Below are 15,851 nucleotides of genomic sequence, written 5' to 3'. Positions count from 1 at the left end.
AAGACTCACATGTACATTCATGACCTTGTCCCAGAAGAGTATGATCACTGGTTTTCTCCCTCTCCCACCCATGCATGCATTCATCAGATGTCTACCGAGCCCTTTCAGCAGGCCAGGTACTATGCTAGGCTTCAGGTACAGAATAGGGAGAGGAGGCAGACAGCTGCCACCTAGGGAGTTTATAGTGTAAAGGAAAAGCCTACATGTTTTCAATGTCTGGTTGGGAGTGGGCAAATCAGCCAGCCAAATGGTTTCCACCACATTTGGAAAAGGAGACTGTGTTTTGGTAATGAGTTAATTTGAATATTCATGAGGAATTAAGTTTTTAAAAACCTTCATGAAGAACTTTTGATTATCTTGAAATCTAGTTAGTGGCTAAGGAAGACAAATGAAAAGAGGAAAGAGACACACACAGTTACACGATACATTTTAATGGAAACTACTTTCTGAACTGCTGTCACCAGGGACAGAGGAGTTGTTCTAAGCGAGGGGGAGGGAGGAGAATAGAGACAAAATAAGACTATGTGAGCAAGGCAGGCCTGGGTTAGACATGGCACAATATGAAGTGTTCTGGACATACAGAGGGAAGCACAAGAGGTAAAGAGAAGGAGCCAGAGGTTGCAGGGAATGAAAAATATTGAGCACTTAGAGATTTCTATTAGGGTTGTCTCTGCCTTTTCCCTTCTTGGAGACCGAAGTCAGCTGTGAGGCTCCCCACTGCAGCTGTGCTACTGAGGCAACAACCCCACAAGAGAAATTACCACAGTAGAAAATAAAAAAGCTCAAAAGGACGAAAACATTATTATTACACCGTAGCCATCCGTGGCCTATCCTTTGCTGTCAAAGTGTGAGGACTGCGCACAATATGAGGGGGGAACCAAAAATAAAAGCAAATGGAATTTATTTATAAAAAATTGTGTATTTATTGTTACATATTTAAAAAGTACTCTCCATTTGATGTAGTACACCTATCTGAGACATTTTTTCTACTGCTTAAAACAGTTTTTGAACCTGTCGATTTTGTTGCCTTTTAGTGCTTCTGCTGTTTTTTGTTTTCCCTCTTCTATATCAGCAAAATGTTTCCCTTTAAGGACTTTTTTCCTCCAGGAAAACAACAAAAAAAGTCACTCAGAGGTGAGATGAGGTGAATAGGGAGGGCGGGGTAAATGGCTCATATGTTTTTGGTCCAGCACCTTGTTTCTACCCAGTGGCAGTGCTGAGCTCTCACTTAACTGTTAAGGAGTAGTTACATGTGTACAGTCCTAAAATTACGTTTGGCCCTTGAAGGCAACCGTGAGGCTGATATGGACCCTGGTGAAAATGAGTTTGATACCCCTGGGCTAGAGCATAAAAAAACCTGTTTCTTCCTAATGGTAGATGAGCATCATTTTTATTTGGAGAAATAGTACACATCAGTAAATTAATAATTGCCCAGATGCTAACTTCACATTTAACTTATATATGGAATCTAATGAACAATATGAATTAACAAGCAAAATAGAGACAGACTCATAGATAGAGTAGGCTGACAGCTGTTGAGGGTGAGTGTGGGTTGGGGGGCAGAGGAATTGAGCAAAAAAGGGGGAAAAAGAAAAATACTGATGGACATGGACAACAGTGTGTGACTGCCGGGTGGGGAGCAGAGTGAAGAGAGGGGAAGGAGGGTATAAGGGGGATAAATGGTAATGGACAGACACTTGACTTGTGGTAGTGAACATTCTATACAGTGTACATGTATGTGTTGCAGAACTGTGCACCTGAAACCTGTATAATTTTGTTAACCAGTGTCACCCTAATAAATTCAATATAAAGAAAAAAACAAAGATGCTGAGATTATTGAACATCCATGTGCAAAAAAAAAAAAATGAATTTAGACAAAGATTTTTTTCATCTATTCTTGAATTCATGTCTGGATTAAACACAATACCTCTGTGTGTGTTATATGCACATAATGAAGGTAGGTAACTGTACAGCCACCTTCAGTCAAAATATTTTACCAGGATTGTTGGTAAAATTTGAATTATCAACGACAAATTTGTTGAAAGAAAATATACAAGGATAAACTGCAAGCCAGCCAGAGTAGCACATCCAGAGCTTGGCAGGTGGAATTTAAGATAAGACTGTGTAAATAGTCAGTAATCCCCTCTTTAAATAACTATGCAATGTGTGTGTGCTTAGATTTCAGGCTAAGAATTGCAGATTATAGGCAGTCACAGATTGCAGATTAAGAAAGCAGTCTCTTATAGAACGATGAATCTCTATCAGCTAAGGAAATGCTGCATACTCTACTATTTGCAATAATTTCACAATGTTAACATGAAATTCTTACAGCCTATTACTTTCAACATATGTAGGAAGAAAGAAATTGTTGAAAATTTTATAAACATAATTCATTAAGAAGAAAGTTTTAGATAAAAGCCTCCTTTTAAAAGGCACTTTCTTGTATTAAATTTTCTGGATTGCACCTAAAATTGTTAATAGCTAATTTCATAGACAAAATGCCACTTTCACCATGACAAGGGATACACAAGAATATTGGCATAAATATTGGCCACTGGTGTTCACTGTGAGTCAGTTGGTGACTTGCCTGTGTCTCTTCATGGCAACTGATAGAGCCTGTGCTAAAGCCTGTATCTCGGTTCCCTCTATGTCAGAGCAACATTTGTTTTCAAAACATATTTCCTGGTATACAGTCATGTGTTGCTTATTGACAGGGATGTTCTAAGAAATGTGTTGTTAGGAATTTTTTTTGTTTTGTGAAACTCACAAAGTGCTTTTACACAAACCTAGATGGTATAGCTCATACTTAAAGCTATAATGCTATAGCCTGTTGCTCCTAGGCTACAAACCTGAGCAGTGTGTTACTATATTGAGTACTGCAGGCCACTACAGCACAGTGGTATTTAAGCATACCTAAACATAGAAAAGGTACAGTAAAAATAGAGTATGTAAGATAAAAGTGTGCATATGTGTGCATGCACGCATTGGGGGGATAGAAGGAGGGCTGTGGAGGGAGGTGCTGTTGGAAAGAGCATGGTCATCAGGAGAAGGGAGGGAGGGAGGAAGGGAGAGAAGGAAGAGGAGAGAGGAAGGAAGAGCAGAGATCAAAAGAGACCCAAGAAGTAATAAAAAGAAGAGCGGGAGAAGGAGTCGGGGCAGGAGTAAGTAGTAGGGGACAAGTGAATGAATGTGTGCGTGTAAGCATGTATTCGGGGGACGGTGGAAGACAGGTAGGTAAACAGCATGCTTAGCTTCCTCCTCTATTCAAACTACCCACAGCTAGGAGCAACTTCAACATTGTAGTCAGGACCAGCCTTTTTTTCAGCCTTTATAAGCAAAAACAAACTTTTTGCTTATAATCCATTATTCATGGGACCATTGCCATACATGCAGTCCATGATTGACCGAATATCATATGACTGCATATGACTATATGAAAATGCATTACTGCCTTTTTATGAATTACTACTTATTAACATTTCAATATATTTTCATGTGCAACTAGTTATTTATATATCAACGCTTCCCTCTGAGGAAATATAACATGCTTTATTGTTCTTTCATCCCTTCTAATGAGTGGTTTTTAAATCATCAGAGCCATCAGTCAAGTACTGAAACCCTGCCTTACAGCACTTGACAAGAATCTTAGAATATAATATACACTTGATAAATTTTTGTTTGAATTAAGTAAATATTCATTTTTAATGTTGCAGTTCTAAAATTCCATTTTACTGGCCCCAAGGTCTAACAGCAGAAACTATACCACAGAACCAACTGAATTACCTAAATAATATTCTAGGAGAGACATGTAGGTTTATCATACTGTAATGAAGGCCAGTCTTTCAATTTTAGGAGATAAATGCCAACTTTTTTCTTTCTTGAATACCTAGTAACATGATATTCTCTCATTTATTCTAAAGAGAAATGCTGTCTTTTTTTTTTTTTTTTAATCACAGCCTCTATATAAATTTCTTGGACAGATGAAAGTTAGACTTTTTAAATCCAGAATGAAGTGGACTTAGCTGAGTGTGGACACACAGAAAGAAGTGTCCCATATAAAGTCTCCTTATATCATTGCTGTTGTTAACATATTCTAATAATCACTACTTCTATCTTGAAAATAAATGGAAATAATTTACTAGGTCATAGGAATTTCACATAAATTTGAAAGAGGAATGCTAACTTGAAATAAATGAATACAGCCTTCTTATCAATTTGAGTGGTTAACAGGACACTGGCAAAGCACATATACTATGAAGTTTGCATATCAGATGAGTAAAATTATACTTTACAAAATACAAGTAAGCTAAAATAAACTCACAAATTCTTTTAAAATACTTTCCTTCTTGTCTAAGATATAACCGAGACTGCTTTTGAATAATCTTCTCAAATACTACCTACAGTGATCCTTTTGGTTATAGCCCTCCAGGCCTTGAGCCACCTGGAGACATTAATTCTTAACTGGAGTCTTGTTCTGACCCCAGGGCCTGGGCTAGTTCTGTCTTTGTTTACTGAAGGAATTTTTAGAAGCCTTAGACCAGTAACTTACCTACTCATCAGTATCAGATTTTCCACTCTGCTGATCCTGCTCAGATATTGTAATCTCATTTCAGGCACTAAAATTTTATCTGGTTATTCATATCCAAGCTCCTCTCTTGAACCACTAGAAACTAGAACCTAGATTCTTCTGTGATCCTCAGTCCTACCCTGGAACCTTACTTTGTATCCCAGTTGGGACAATACTACCTATAATGTTCTGTGGGCTTAGTTAGAGCCCTACCCTGGAACTCAAGTCTTCATGAATATGTCCCCAATACACACCACCTGACAGCTATGAGACAGACTTCCTTCATGTCTGGATTTCTACTTATTGCCTCCTATCGGACTCCTCTAGAAATGGGCCCTATGCTTGAGCTCATTTCCCTATCAACTATCAGTTCCTTTCTTCATCCCTGTCTTAGCACTGGAAGGACTTGGGGTTCTGGTCACCCACAGACTGGCCTATCTCCATGCTGAATTCTAATTCTAATAGTAAATAAAGAAATTTATTTCTATTTAAAAATATTTCTATTCAAACCAGTTGACAGTAAGTTTTAAGTGCCTCATTAAATAGACATCTACCGCTTAAAATTCTCCTCCAACCCTAAAATACCCCATTACCTGTCTGAATGAATCCTGATTTGTATCCATTAGTGGTGCCATTTTCTGGGGTCACAGTTGATGACACTGAAGAGTTTGGTTTAATAGAGTGGCAAGTAGCAGAGGATTGTCGGCTTCTACATTCTGTAAAAGAGTACGAGTCACATTATGTGAGGAGACCAAAAAGTCTGTTAAAACAGGTGATGGAGACACAATCTACAAACTCTCAAATAAGTTGCTCCTCCTTAAATGACAACCATTTTCCTTGTTTGAGGTTCCCCGTACTTTAATCCTGACTCCAACAGAAAGTTTAACATGGTGAGTACAGTTTGTCTTCATAGGGCCAGATGTCATGTTTAGAAGGCAAAGAATAATCAGGCTTTTTTACCCACAGACTAGTTCTTAGGGGAAAAATTACTCATAACCAATATAGTCATATTAGTTTTATGGGTAAGACTCAGGTTAAACTATCAATAATTTATAAAAATGTAATAACTAATCTGCTATCCAAGATTGATTTAAGTGTAGAATAGTAACCTAGAGTCCATCTTGACTACCTTCAAACTTCTCACCTCAACCTTAATTTATGCTCAAAAGTGGAAGGAAAGAAAAAATTAGAAATGCCCAAATTAATATTATTATTAATTCTTATTAGAGGAAATAGATAGTCAATATTCAAGTTGTTTACACCAAGCTTCATTTCAATTAAGCTGATATAGGTCTTTGATATATATATATCTTTGATATATTTTAATAATACCTTGTTAATAATACTAGTTCAAGTAGCAGATACTATGTCAATATGTGGGGCTGTAACTTCCAACCAAATAATACTGTGTGTTATACCATATTAGTCTTAAAGGTAGTATATGAAAGAGATATACATGGTCGTAAGTGACAAGGTTAATTATAGAGGCTCCTTTACAGAGTTTCCAAGTTTATCCGATACATGCAAGGGTTGGAGGCAGTTTTCTATCACCTTCCACGGTATGACCTTCCTTGCAGAGCTACTGTATTTGGCCTAAGAGGATATTTCCACATTATGTGTATATATGCATATTTGTAAATTGATGTTATATGTTTGTGTATATGTGTACATAGACCTATACAATTCTAATTCCAAAATAGTAACTTATAAATGTAAGGCTTCAGAAGTCACCCAGGATCATCGTATCAGAAGCTATTTCACAGATATTCTTTCCCAGAAAGATGAACTGTCATTGAGCACTAAATGACAGTTCAAAATATTCAGAAATTAAAAAGATTTTATGCAACCAAAACAAAAGCTTAAAAAAGCAGTTAAGAGGCAGGGAGGCAACACTCATCCTATTTTTGCTCTTTTATTAGCGTCATGACATTTAAAACAATTTTTCTAGAGGAAAATTCTTTAGACTTTTTTAGAATACATAGTTATTTAAAATACACTGTGCTTATGATTCAGTGGTGATACGCTTTAAGTTCTGATGACACCTGGTTTCCAGAGGAGTTATGTAATGTCATTTCAAATGCAACCAAGAGTAATTATGGTGAAAGACTCAGAAGCAAATCTGCAGTTGTAATTTGGATTTAGCATACTACTTTTTCATGGTCAGGTCAAAATATTGTCCAGACAACAAATAGACACATTAAGACAATTATTATATTGTCTTTGAAGTAGTAATATGAATAACTGAGAAAAATCTAAGAAACTGCTCAAAAGAATAAGAATTAGATATTCCACTGCATTGGAATAATGAATAGAACTTATGTGAAATTCTATCAAACACATGAAGATGTAAAGTTTCAACTGGATTCATTTCTATAAATAAAGTATGCTTTAGAATAAATTTAGTTCTAATTAAAACAGGAAAATATAAATACTTGAAAATTACCAAAGAAACCTATTAAATAAATTAGAAAAAGCACGTAATCGGGAAACTGACACTTTGAGGACCTTTCCAAATGACAGAAGAGGTAGAAAGAGTCCTTTTTTTTCTCCAAAAGTTATACTCCACCTTCCCAAGAGACAGATGCATAAAGATATGCACTTTCCTAAACTTGAATAGCCTCTATTAAAAGATCAAAATCATGTCAAATAATCTGCCAGAGGGCTTTGGATTTTGGGACAGCATTCTTAACTTGGGATGATTATCTGTATCACCTCTGAATGCTGAACCCTACATGGGTCACTTGTTATTATGGTAGCATCCTCACTCCCTTCTCCTGCCTCTCCCTCCCAGAAGTTACTGCTACCTTTCCAGCAGATAAGAGGTCCCTTTGACAGTACACCCTGGGAGCTTCTGACTAGGTAGTACTTTAAGTGCTTCTGCTTCTTTGGCTGGGTGGTGAGCTTCAAATTAATATGGTTGGAAAATTCTGTGAAATACCGAAATCCTCTTTCTCCACAGCCGATACAGTTTCCAGAAAACCCTGAAAGGAGGAAAACCAAAGTTACTGGTGTCCTTGTACTTTGATACAATACCTGTACATATAAGAAGCACAGAAAATATCAAAAGTCTTTGACTCAATGACTTCCTAATTTCAAGAAAAAAAATTCAAAGGAAAAAAAACAAGTACAATATTTTAGCAGAGTACTTTGTAATAGTTAAAGACTGAAAATAATTTAAAGAATGTGTAATGCTCTAAAAAGATAATGGCTTGGGAAACACAGTAGATAATATCATGTGATAGAATTTATATAATTGATTTCTGGTCAAGAGAGAGGCATAGGTAAACATGGCTTACACCCTCTTACAACCACAGCAAAAATTACAACTAAATCACTCAGGTCTTCAGAAAATCAAACTGTATGGAAGTCCAACAACCAAGGAATTAAAGAAGCCACATTCATCCAGATGGGTAGGAGGGGCAGAGATGCAGAACAGGCGGTCCCACACCCATGTGTGGGTGTATAAAAATCAGCAGGGATACCTTGGGTGCAAGGGATCCAAGCTCCACACTAGACAACATAGTCCAGGGATCCAGCACTCACTGGGAAGGTAAGTCCTCATAATTTCTGTCTGTAAAAACCTGTGCAGGTTGGAGTGGTGGAAGAAACTGTGGGATTCCCAGGAGTCTCCTTTTAAGGGGCCCCAAACAGACTTAGACTTACAAAGACTCACTACCTCTGGGCTTCAGCACAATGGCAAGAGCTTGAAGGGCACCAGTGGCATATGGGGAGAAATTGAAGTGACTGGTATCAGGGCAAGTACAGGAGACTGCTTTCTGCTGGACAAAACACCAGATGCCAGACAGTGGCACTGTCCCATTTCTGAGCCCTCCTGAACAAAAAGTCACAGAGCAGCAGCAGTTTTCCTGGCCCTGGAGATTACCTAAGGCTCTGCCCCATCCAACTAACCGGGGCACTTTTCTACAATAGGCCATACTACTAACACAGGGAGTCAAAGCAGCTCTACATAACACAGAAACAAACACAGGGAGGCTGCCAAATTGATGAGACAAAGAAATATGGCCCAAATGAAAGAACAGAACAAAACCCGAGAAAAATAACTAAATGAAATGGAGATAGCCAACCTATAAGATGCAGAGTTCAAAACACTGGTGATCAGGATGCTGAAGGAACTCACTGGTACTTCAATAGCATAGAAAAAAAACAGGAAAAAGTGAAGGTTATATTAAGTGAAATAAAGAAAAATTTACAGGGAACCAACAGTGGGGGGGGATGAAGCCGAGAATCAAAAATGATTTGGAACATAAGGAAGAAAGAAACATTCAATGAGAACAACAAGAAGAAAAAAGAATCCAAAGAAGTGAGGTGAGGCTAGGGAGCCTCTGGGACATCAAACATACAAACATGTGAATCATAGGGGTGCCAGATGGAGAATGGAAAGAGGAAGAAATTGAAACTTATTTGAAAAAATAAAGAAAACTTCCTTAATTTGGTGAGAGAAATTGATGCAGAAGTCCAGGAAGCACAGAGAGTCCCAATTAAGACGTACGTAAAGAGGACCACACCAAGACATGGAATTAAAGAAACCACGTCCATCCAGACTGGTAGGAAGGACACAGACAGACACAGAATGGGCTGGTCCCACATCCACATATGGTGGATAAAATTTGGGAGAGGTAGCTCTGGAGCAAGGAGTCCCAGACGCACAACAGACTCCCCTACTCAGGGTTCCAGTGCCAGGAAGATAAGTCCCCACAACTTCTGGCTGCAAAAATCAGTGGGGATTGAGTCAGTAGAAGAAACTTCTGGAGCCTGAAGCAGTTCCTTGTAAGAGACCACACACTGACTCACCTTCAGACTCACTCCCTCTGAGCTCCAGCACAGGGGTAGCAGCTTGAAAGATACAGGGAGAAACTGAAGTGTCTGGCATCAAGGTGAACAGAGGTCATTATCCCTTTTTAAACCCTCCTCCAAGAGAGTTGGCAAACTGATGCCATACCTGAGACTCCATCAACCTGGCTAACACTGTTTGACCTGCCTTGGAGATCCCCAGAGCCTCTGCCCCACCCAACTTGCTCTTCCATATGAATGGCTGCTCTTGGCTCATGCTGCACAACTTCCTAAATCCTCCCCAACAAGCAACAACTGGCCTCAGTGAGCCCCAGGCCTGGCACTAGCAGCAGCCAGCTTAGATTCACAGCTTGGCTTCACCAGGAAATTTCCAAGCCCAGCACAAATAGCAGCCATCTCAGATTGCTTTATAGCTCAGGCAGGATGGCCCTGGGAAAAACAAGGTGGGGGCTGACCTTGGCTTGAACCATGCAGGAAACCCCAGGGCCAGTGCAACCAGTGAACAGCTACAGACCAGGCAGGAGCACCACCACTCTGCCCCTCCATGGCCGATACTCCACAGAGGGTGGAGGTTTGGTGGTAAGTGTTCACAGCCAATCCTTGCAGCTGACTGGCCTGGGTAAATCCCGCACATTGATCTGCCAGGAGCAACCAAGGCTCAACTACAAGAGGAGGGTGTACACATGCACACAAAGATCACACCTCAATTACCCATCTTGGGTGATAGGGGAGGCTGTGCCACTGGACCCTACAGGACACCTACTTCATTAGGACACACTACCAAGACACAGAGTCAAAGCAGCTCTACCTAATACATAGAGACAAACACAGGGAGGCTGCCAAAATGAGGAGACAAAGAAACATGGCTCAAATGGAAGACAGATCAAAACTCCAGAAAAAGAGCTAAAAGAAATGGAGATAAATTATCTGTCAGATGCATAGTTCAAAACACTGTTTATAAGGATGCTCAGGGAACTTAATGAGGACCTTAAGGGCATAAAAAAGACCCAGTTGGAAATGAAGGATACACTAATTGAAACAAAGAATGATTTACAGGGAAACAACAGTAGAGAGGATGATTTGCAGAATCAATGATTTGGAACATAAGGAAGCAAAAAACAACCAATCAGAACAACAGGAAGAAAAGAGAATCCAAAAAATGAGGACAGAATAATCAGCCTCTGGGACAACTTCAAGAGGTCCAACATTCGCCTCATAGGGGCGCCAGAAGGAGAAGAGAAAGAGCAAGAAACTGAAATCTATCTGAAAAAATAATGCAAGAAAAATTCCCTAATTTGGTGAAGAAAATAGACATGCAAGTTCAGGAAGGACAGAGAGTCCCAAACAAGATGGATGCAAAGAGGTCCACCCCAAGACACATCATAATTAAAATGCCAAAGATTGAAGATAAAGAGAGAATCTTAAAAGCAGTGAGAGAAAAGAAGTTTCTACCTTGGAGTTCCCATAAGACTGTCAGTTGATTTCTAAAAAGAAACTTTGCAGGCTAGTGATTGGTAAGAAATATTCAAAGTCATGAAAAGCAGGAACCTGTAGCCAAGATTGCTCTACCCAGCAAAGCTATCATTTAGAATCAAAGGGGCAGATAAAGAGCTTCCCAGACAAGAAAAAACTAAGGATTTCATCATCACCAAACCATTATTATATGAAATGTTAAAGGGAGTTATTTAAGAAAAAGTAGAAGATCAAAATTATGAACAATAAAATGGCAAAAAGTACATATCATTCAACAATTGAATCTAAAAAACAAACTAGGCAAACAAGAAGAACAGAGACAGAATCTTGGATACAGAGAGTGTTTTGATGGTTGTCAGATGGGAGAGTGGTGTGGGGGAATGGATGAAGAGGTGAGGGGATTAAGAAGTACAAATAGGTAGTTACAGAATAGCCATGGAGATGTAAAATACAGTATAGCAGGAATTCTAGTCAACATGGTGGTGTAGGCAGACATGGCTCACCCCTTCACACAACCACAACAAAATTACAACTAAAATATAAAACAACCATTGCTCAGAACTGACAGAAATTGAGTTGAATGGAAGTCTGACAATTACGAAGTAAAGAAACCACATCCATTCACACTGGTAGGAGGGGCACGGACACAAAATGGGCTGGTCCCACATCCATGTGTGGTGGATAAAAATTCAGGAGGGATTTCTCAGGAGTGAGGAGTCCCATCTCCATACCTAATCCCCCAGCCCATGGTTCCAACCAATCAGAACAACAAGAAGAAAAGAGAATCTAAAAAAACAAGGATAGTGTATACAGCCTGTGGGACAATTTTAAGCAATCCAACATTCACTTCTTAGGGGTATCAGAAAGAGAAGAGAAAGAGCAAGAAATTGGAAATCTATTTGAAAAAATAATGAAAGAAAACTTCCCCAATTTGGTCAAGGAACTAGACATGCAAGTCTAGGAAGCAGAGAGAGTCCCAAACAAGATGGATGCAAAGAGGCCCACCCCAAGTCACATCATAATTAAAATACCAAAGGCTAAAAATAAAGAGATGGGAGGGGGTTATGGGAGATTGGGTGAGAGGTGAGGGGATTAAGTAGTACAAATAGGTAGTTATAGAATAGCCAAGAGGATGTAAAGTACAGTATAGGAAAGGGAGTAGCCAAAGAACTTACTCACATGAGCTCTGGACATGAACAAGAGTGGGGAGATTGCCTGAGGGAGGGGGGTGGTGCCAGGTGGAGAGGAGCAAAGGGGGAAAATCAGGACAAATGTAATAGCATAATTAATAAAATATAATTGAAAATAAAATAATAATCTGGTTCAAGTCCAAAAAATAATAATAAAAATAAAAAACTCTTAGACAACAGTATGGCAATTACAAGAGGGAAAGGTGGGTGGGGGGAGATAAAAGAGGGTAAAGGGGGAATAAATGGTGACAAAAGGAGATGATATTGGATGGTGAACACACTACACAATATACAGATGATGTATCATAGCACTGTACACTTGAAACATATAATTTCATTAACCAATGTAATAACCCAATAAATTCAATTAGAATTAAAAAAATAAAAATAAAAGACAATGTAATAGAAAACCCCCATTGACAATAGGAAAATAAAAGAATCAAATAAATGAGGATAGTTTAAGGGACCTCTGAAATATCAAGGATAACAACATTTGTATCATAGGCATAGCAAAAGGAGAAGAGAGAAGTGCAAGGGATAGAGAAGCTATTTGAAGAAATAATGACTGAAAACTTCCTAACCTGGTGAAGGAAAAAGCACACAAACCCAGGAAGCACAGATATCAAAGCAACTCAAGTGCATATCAGTGGATGATTGGACAAAGAAGATATGGTACATATGTACAATGGAATATTACTTGGCCATAAATATGAATGAAATCTTACCATTTGTGACAACAGGGATGGGTATAGAGGGTATTATGCTAAGTGAGATAAGTCAGATGTAGAAGGAAAAATACCGTATGATTTCACTTATGTGTGGAATCTAAAGAACAAAATAAAAGAACAAACAAAACAGAAACAGCCTCATAGACACAGAGAACAAACTGAGGGTGCCAGATGGCAGGGGGGTTAGGGAACTAGGTAAAAAAGGTGAAGGGATTAAGTAGTACAATTTGGTAGTTACAAAACAGTCACGGGATGTAAAGTACAGCATATCAAAAAGTAAAACAACTCTGAGATAAAGATATATATTATTTTACACTGTTATACAAATGTATATTCCTAGTTTACCCTAGTTTTGCATGAACTAATGCTAAATATAAAATGAAAATCATATAAATAAGTGAAGTTATAAATAATGAATGGTATAGAAAAACTACAAATAACTTAAAAAGTAGATAACCCACAGGTGAATAATTGAGAGGTGATATCTTGACATCAGGTCCAGATCAATGATTCTATAGAAAGTGAATCCTACCTGGTCTTACAACATATTAATTTTTGATAAATTGCATGCTGTCCTTTAATGCCTGGTTTTAAAAAAGCTCTTTATTAAAGCAAATATCTTGAGAATAAATAAAAAATAAAAAATGACTTTTAAGAAGTTACTAAAAGAAAAAATGTGTTATACTGGCACTAAACTATAGAATATTCCTCAACTAATTCTGCAATTTTAAAAAAGTTCTATGATATTTAAAATAAACTTGTATTTTAACTCCTTCATCTTGGAAGGAATTTTGGGTGAAATACTCACCTAAAAGTGCATTTTTTCCATGATCATCCGGTAGAAATCGCTTGTCTACAGCACACACTAGGATGTGCTCAGGGAGATTGGGAGACTTTGCCCCCACCAGCAGGAATCCTGCTGGGATGTCGATCTGTTCCATACATAGAGATACCAATCGCAAATCCTTTCCCGCTTGACAAAAACCTAAAAACCGGGGAAAAGGACACAGAAATGTTTAGGGAGGTTAATATGCTTTATAACCCATTTGGAGGGTAAATTTACCTGTGGGAATCACTATTAAGGACTAAATTTAAAGTCTATACACTCCAACTAGAAGACAAATCTATGATATGTGCCCCTCTGAGCAGAGGTGAAAAGACACTAAAAGGAGGTATTTTGATTTGTGCAGCCAATGTTTACAAGTTTTATATTTTCTGTCCACAAGTAAGGACATAATAATAAATATACAGCAAACTCTGAAAAAAATGCATGTAATTTTTATGTGCGTATAATATAGTATTTTAACTTTCAATGCAAATTCACATCTATAAACAGGGATGATCAAAGAACAGATGCTCTCCACTTCACATAGGAAGAGACTGAAACTCGGAGTTTGGTGGCTTGCAGATGAATGGGCCAGAGCTAGAACTCAGAACTGCTAGGTTATTTTCACTGGTTATTACATGAAATGACAAGATATGACAAAAGTCTTATATAATTGCTTTGAGTACCATAACACATTATAGTAATTCATTAGTTCATTATTTATTAAAAATCATTTATAACAGATGCTGTCCTAGGCCTGGGGAAACAGATATCTTCCTCTGAAAACTCATATTGTAGGTAATTGGAAGAATGTATAAGGAACTGATAATCACAAAATAATATTACAGAGGACTACTATTTTTTGCTACAAATGGTGGATCTCCACATCTTAGGGGAGATAATCCTCTCTGCACTCTAATAATGTGATTCTCCTGGACAGTTGTGATATTCCTGACACAAGCTGGGCCACTGTAATAACCCCCTTTCCAGTCATAGTTGGTCAGTCCAGGGACAGGCACCTGACATAAACCAGGCCAATCAAAGCCTTTTCCTTAAGAATTCTGATAGAACCAGAGAGAGCATGGTTTGGTTAGCTCTGTGGCAGCTCTGTTCCTTGGCCCATGAGAGAAGTCTGTCAGCAGAGACAGAAGGGGCGAGAGGAACGTTCTGGTAGAGTTTGGATCTGTGAAGCCCAGCTATGTCTGCCTTTCCCATGGTTTGGTCAAGACATCTTTTGTTTTGGAATTTTTCCAATAACTTCTTCATTCTACCTAAGCTAGTCTGAGGTGGATTTCTGTCACTTGCAACCACGTAAGGCTAAACAAAAGTACAAAAGATGCTCTTTGAGGGAGTTTGGGAGAGGGAGGATGGAAACCTAGCTCTACACACAATCTGGAGGTGATCACTATCATCACTGCCCAACAGAAAGTAGAGAAGAACCATGCTAGATTTTTCCAGCATCGGTTCATATTACGATGCTAACCAAATGCCGACAAACAATTGGATGCCATCAGTTAGTATATAAGAAATGAAAAGAAAACAAAATCCAAACTTTGTATAAAGCTGTGGTGCATATAAAAGCTACTATATGGTCTGGATTACCAAATGCAAAAGCAGACATAATAAAATTGAAAAAGTCAACAGAAGAAAGGTTAAAGTGCTAAGGACAATGGAGTTCAACAATTTTGAGCTTGTAAAAACCCTTTTAACATTAAAAACCTCAAATTTAACATTTAGGGTTTGTGAATTGAGAAATATAATATAAATGTTTTTGTGAATTCTTTAACAACTTTAGATGAATTTGCATTTTATTACAATGTCATCTATATTTATTTGACAAAGTCATTTATATAAGTCATGTTATTTATTCAGTCTCCAAACATATTCTGGAGCCTATGGATACATAAACCCCTTGAAAAAATCTATGCTGCCCCCACCCTCATGCTGCCCTGTTCAAACTGTGAACAGACTCACAGTTTGTTTTGCATTTTGGGAGTTGGATATTGATAATGATGATGATGATGAGATAATCATGGCAGCTATTGATGGCAGCTAAATTTTATGGAGCACTTAACAAAAGCCAGGTACAGTGCTAAATACTGTTTAGATGATGTTATTTAATCCTCTCAACCACTCTGGGTAGGTACTACTATCTCCTTTTCATAGGTAGAGAAATTAAAGCTCAAAAAGTTTATGGAACTAGCCCAAGGTTACATAATGAGTTTAATGATGTTAAGACATGGGATGTTTACTGT

General features: G+C 38.2%; 1 protein-coding gene across 1 annotated transcript in view; it reads right to left on the bottom strand.

Moving 5' to 3' along the window:
• Nucleotides 1-15,851, bottom strand: part of GREB1L (GREB1 like retinoic acid receptor coactivator) — a 266,526-nt gene that overhangs the window by 98,351 nt on the left and 152,324 nt on the right. Inside the window, exons 6-8 of the mRNA XM_053913057.1 lie at nt 13,579-13,755; nt 7,372-7,548; nt 5,161-5,283 (exon numbers count right to left, since the gene is read on the bottom strand). Coding sequence (XP_053769032.1) covers nt 5,161-5,283; nt 7,372-7,548; nt 13,579-13,755 — 477 coding nt within the window. The remainder of the gene's footprint in view (nt 1-5,160; nt 5,284-7,371; nt 7,549-13,578; nt 13,756-15,851) is intronic.

This window comes from Desmodus rotundus, chromosome 10 (genome assembly GCF_022682495.2).
Source record: "Desmodus rotundus isolate HL8 chromosome 10, HLdesRot8A.1, whole genome shotgun sequence".
Lineage (NCBI taxonomy): Eukaryota > Metazoa > Chordata > Mammalia > Chiroptera > Phyllostomidae > Desmodus > Desmodus rotundus.
The sequence above is the reverse complement of the archived record's forward strand: the minus strand, read 5'-3'. Positions and strand labels throughout refer to the sequence as shown.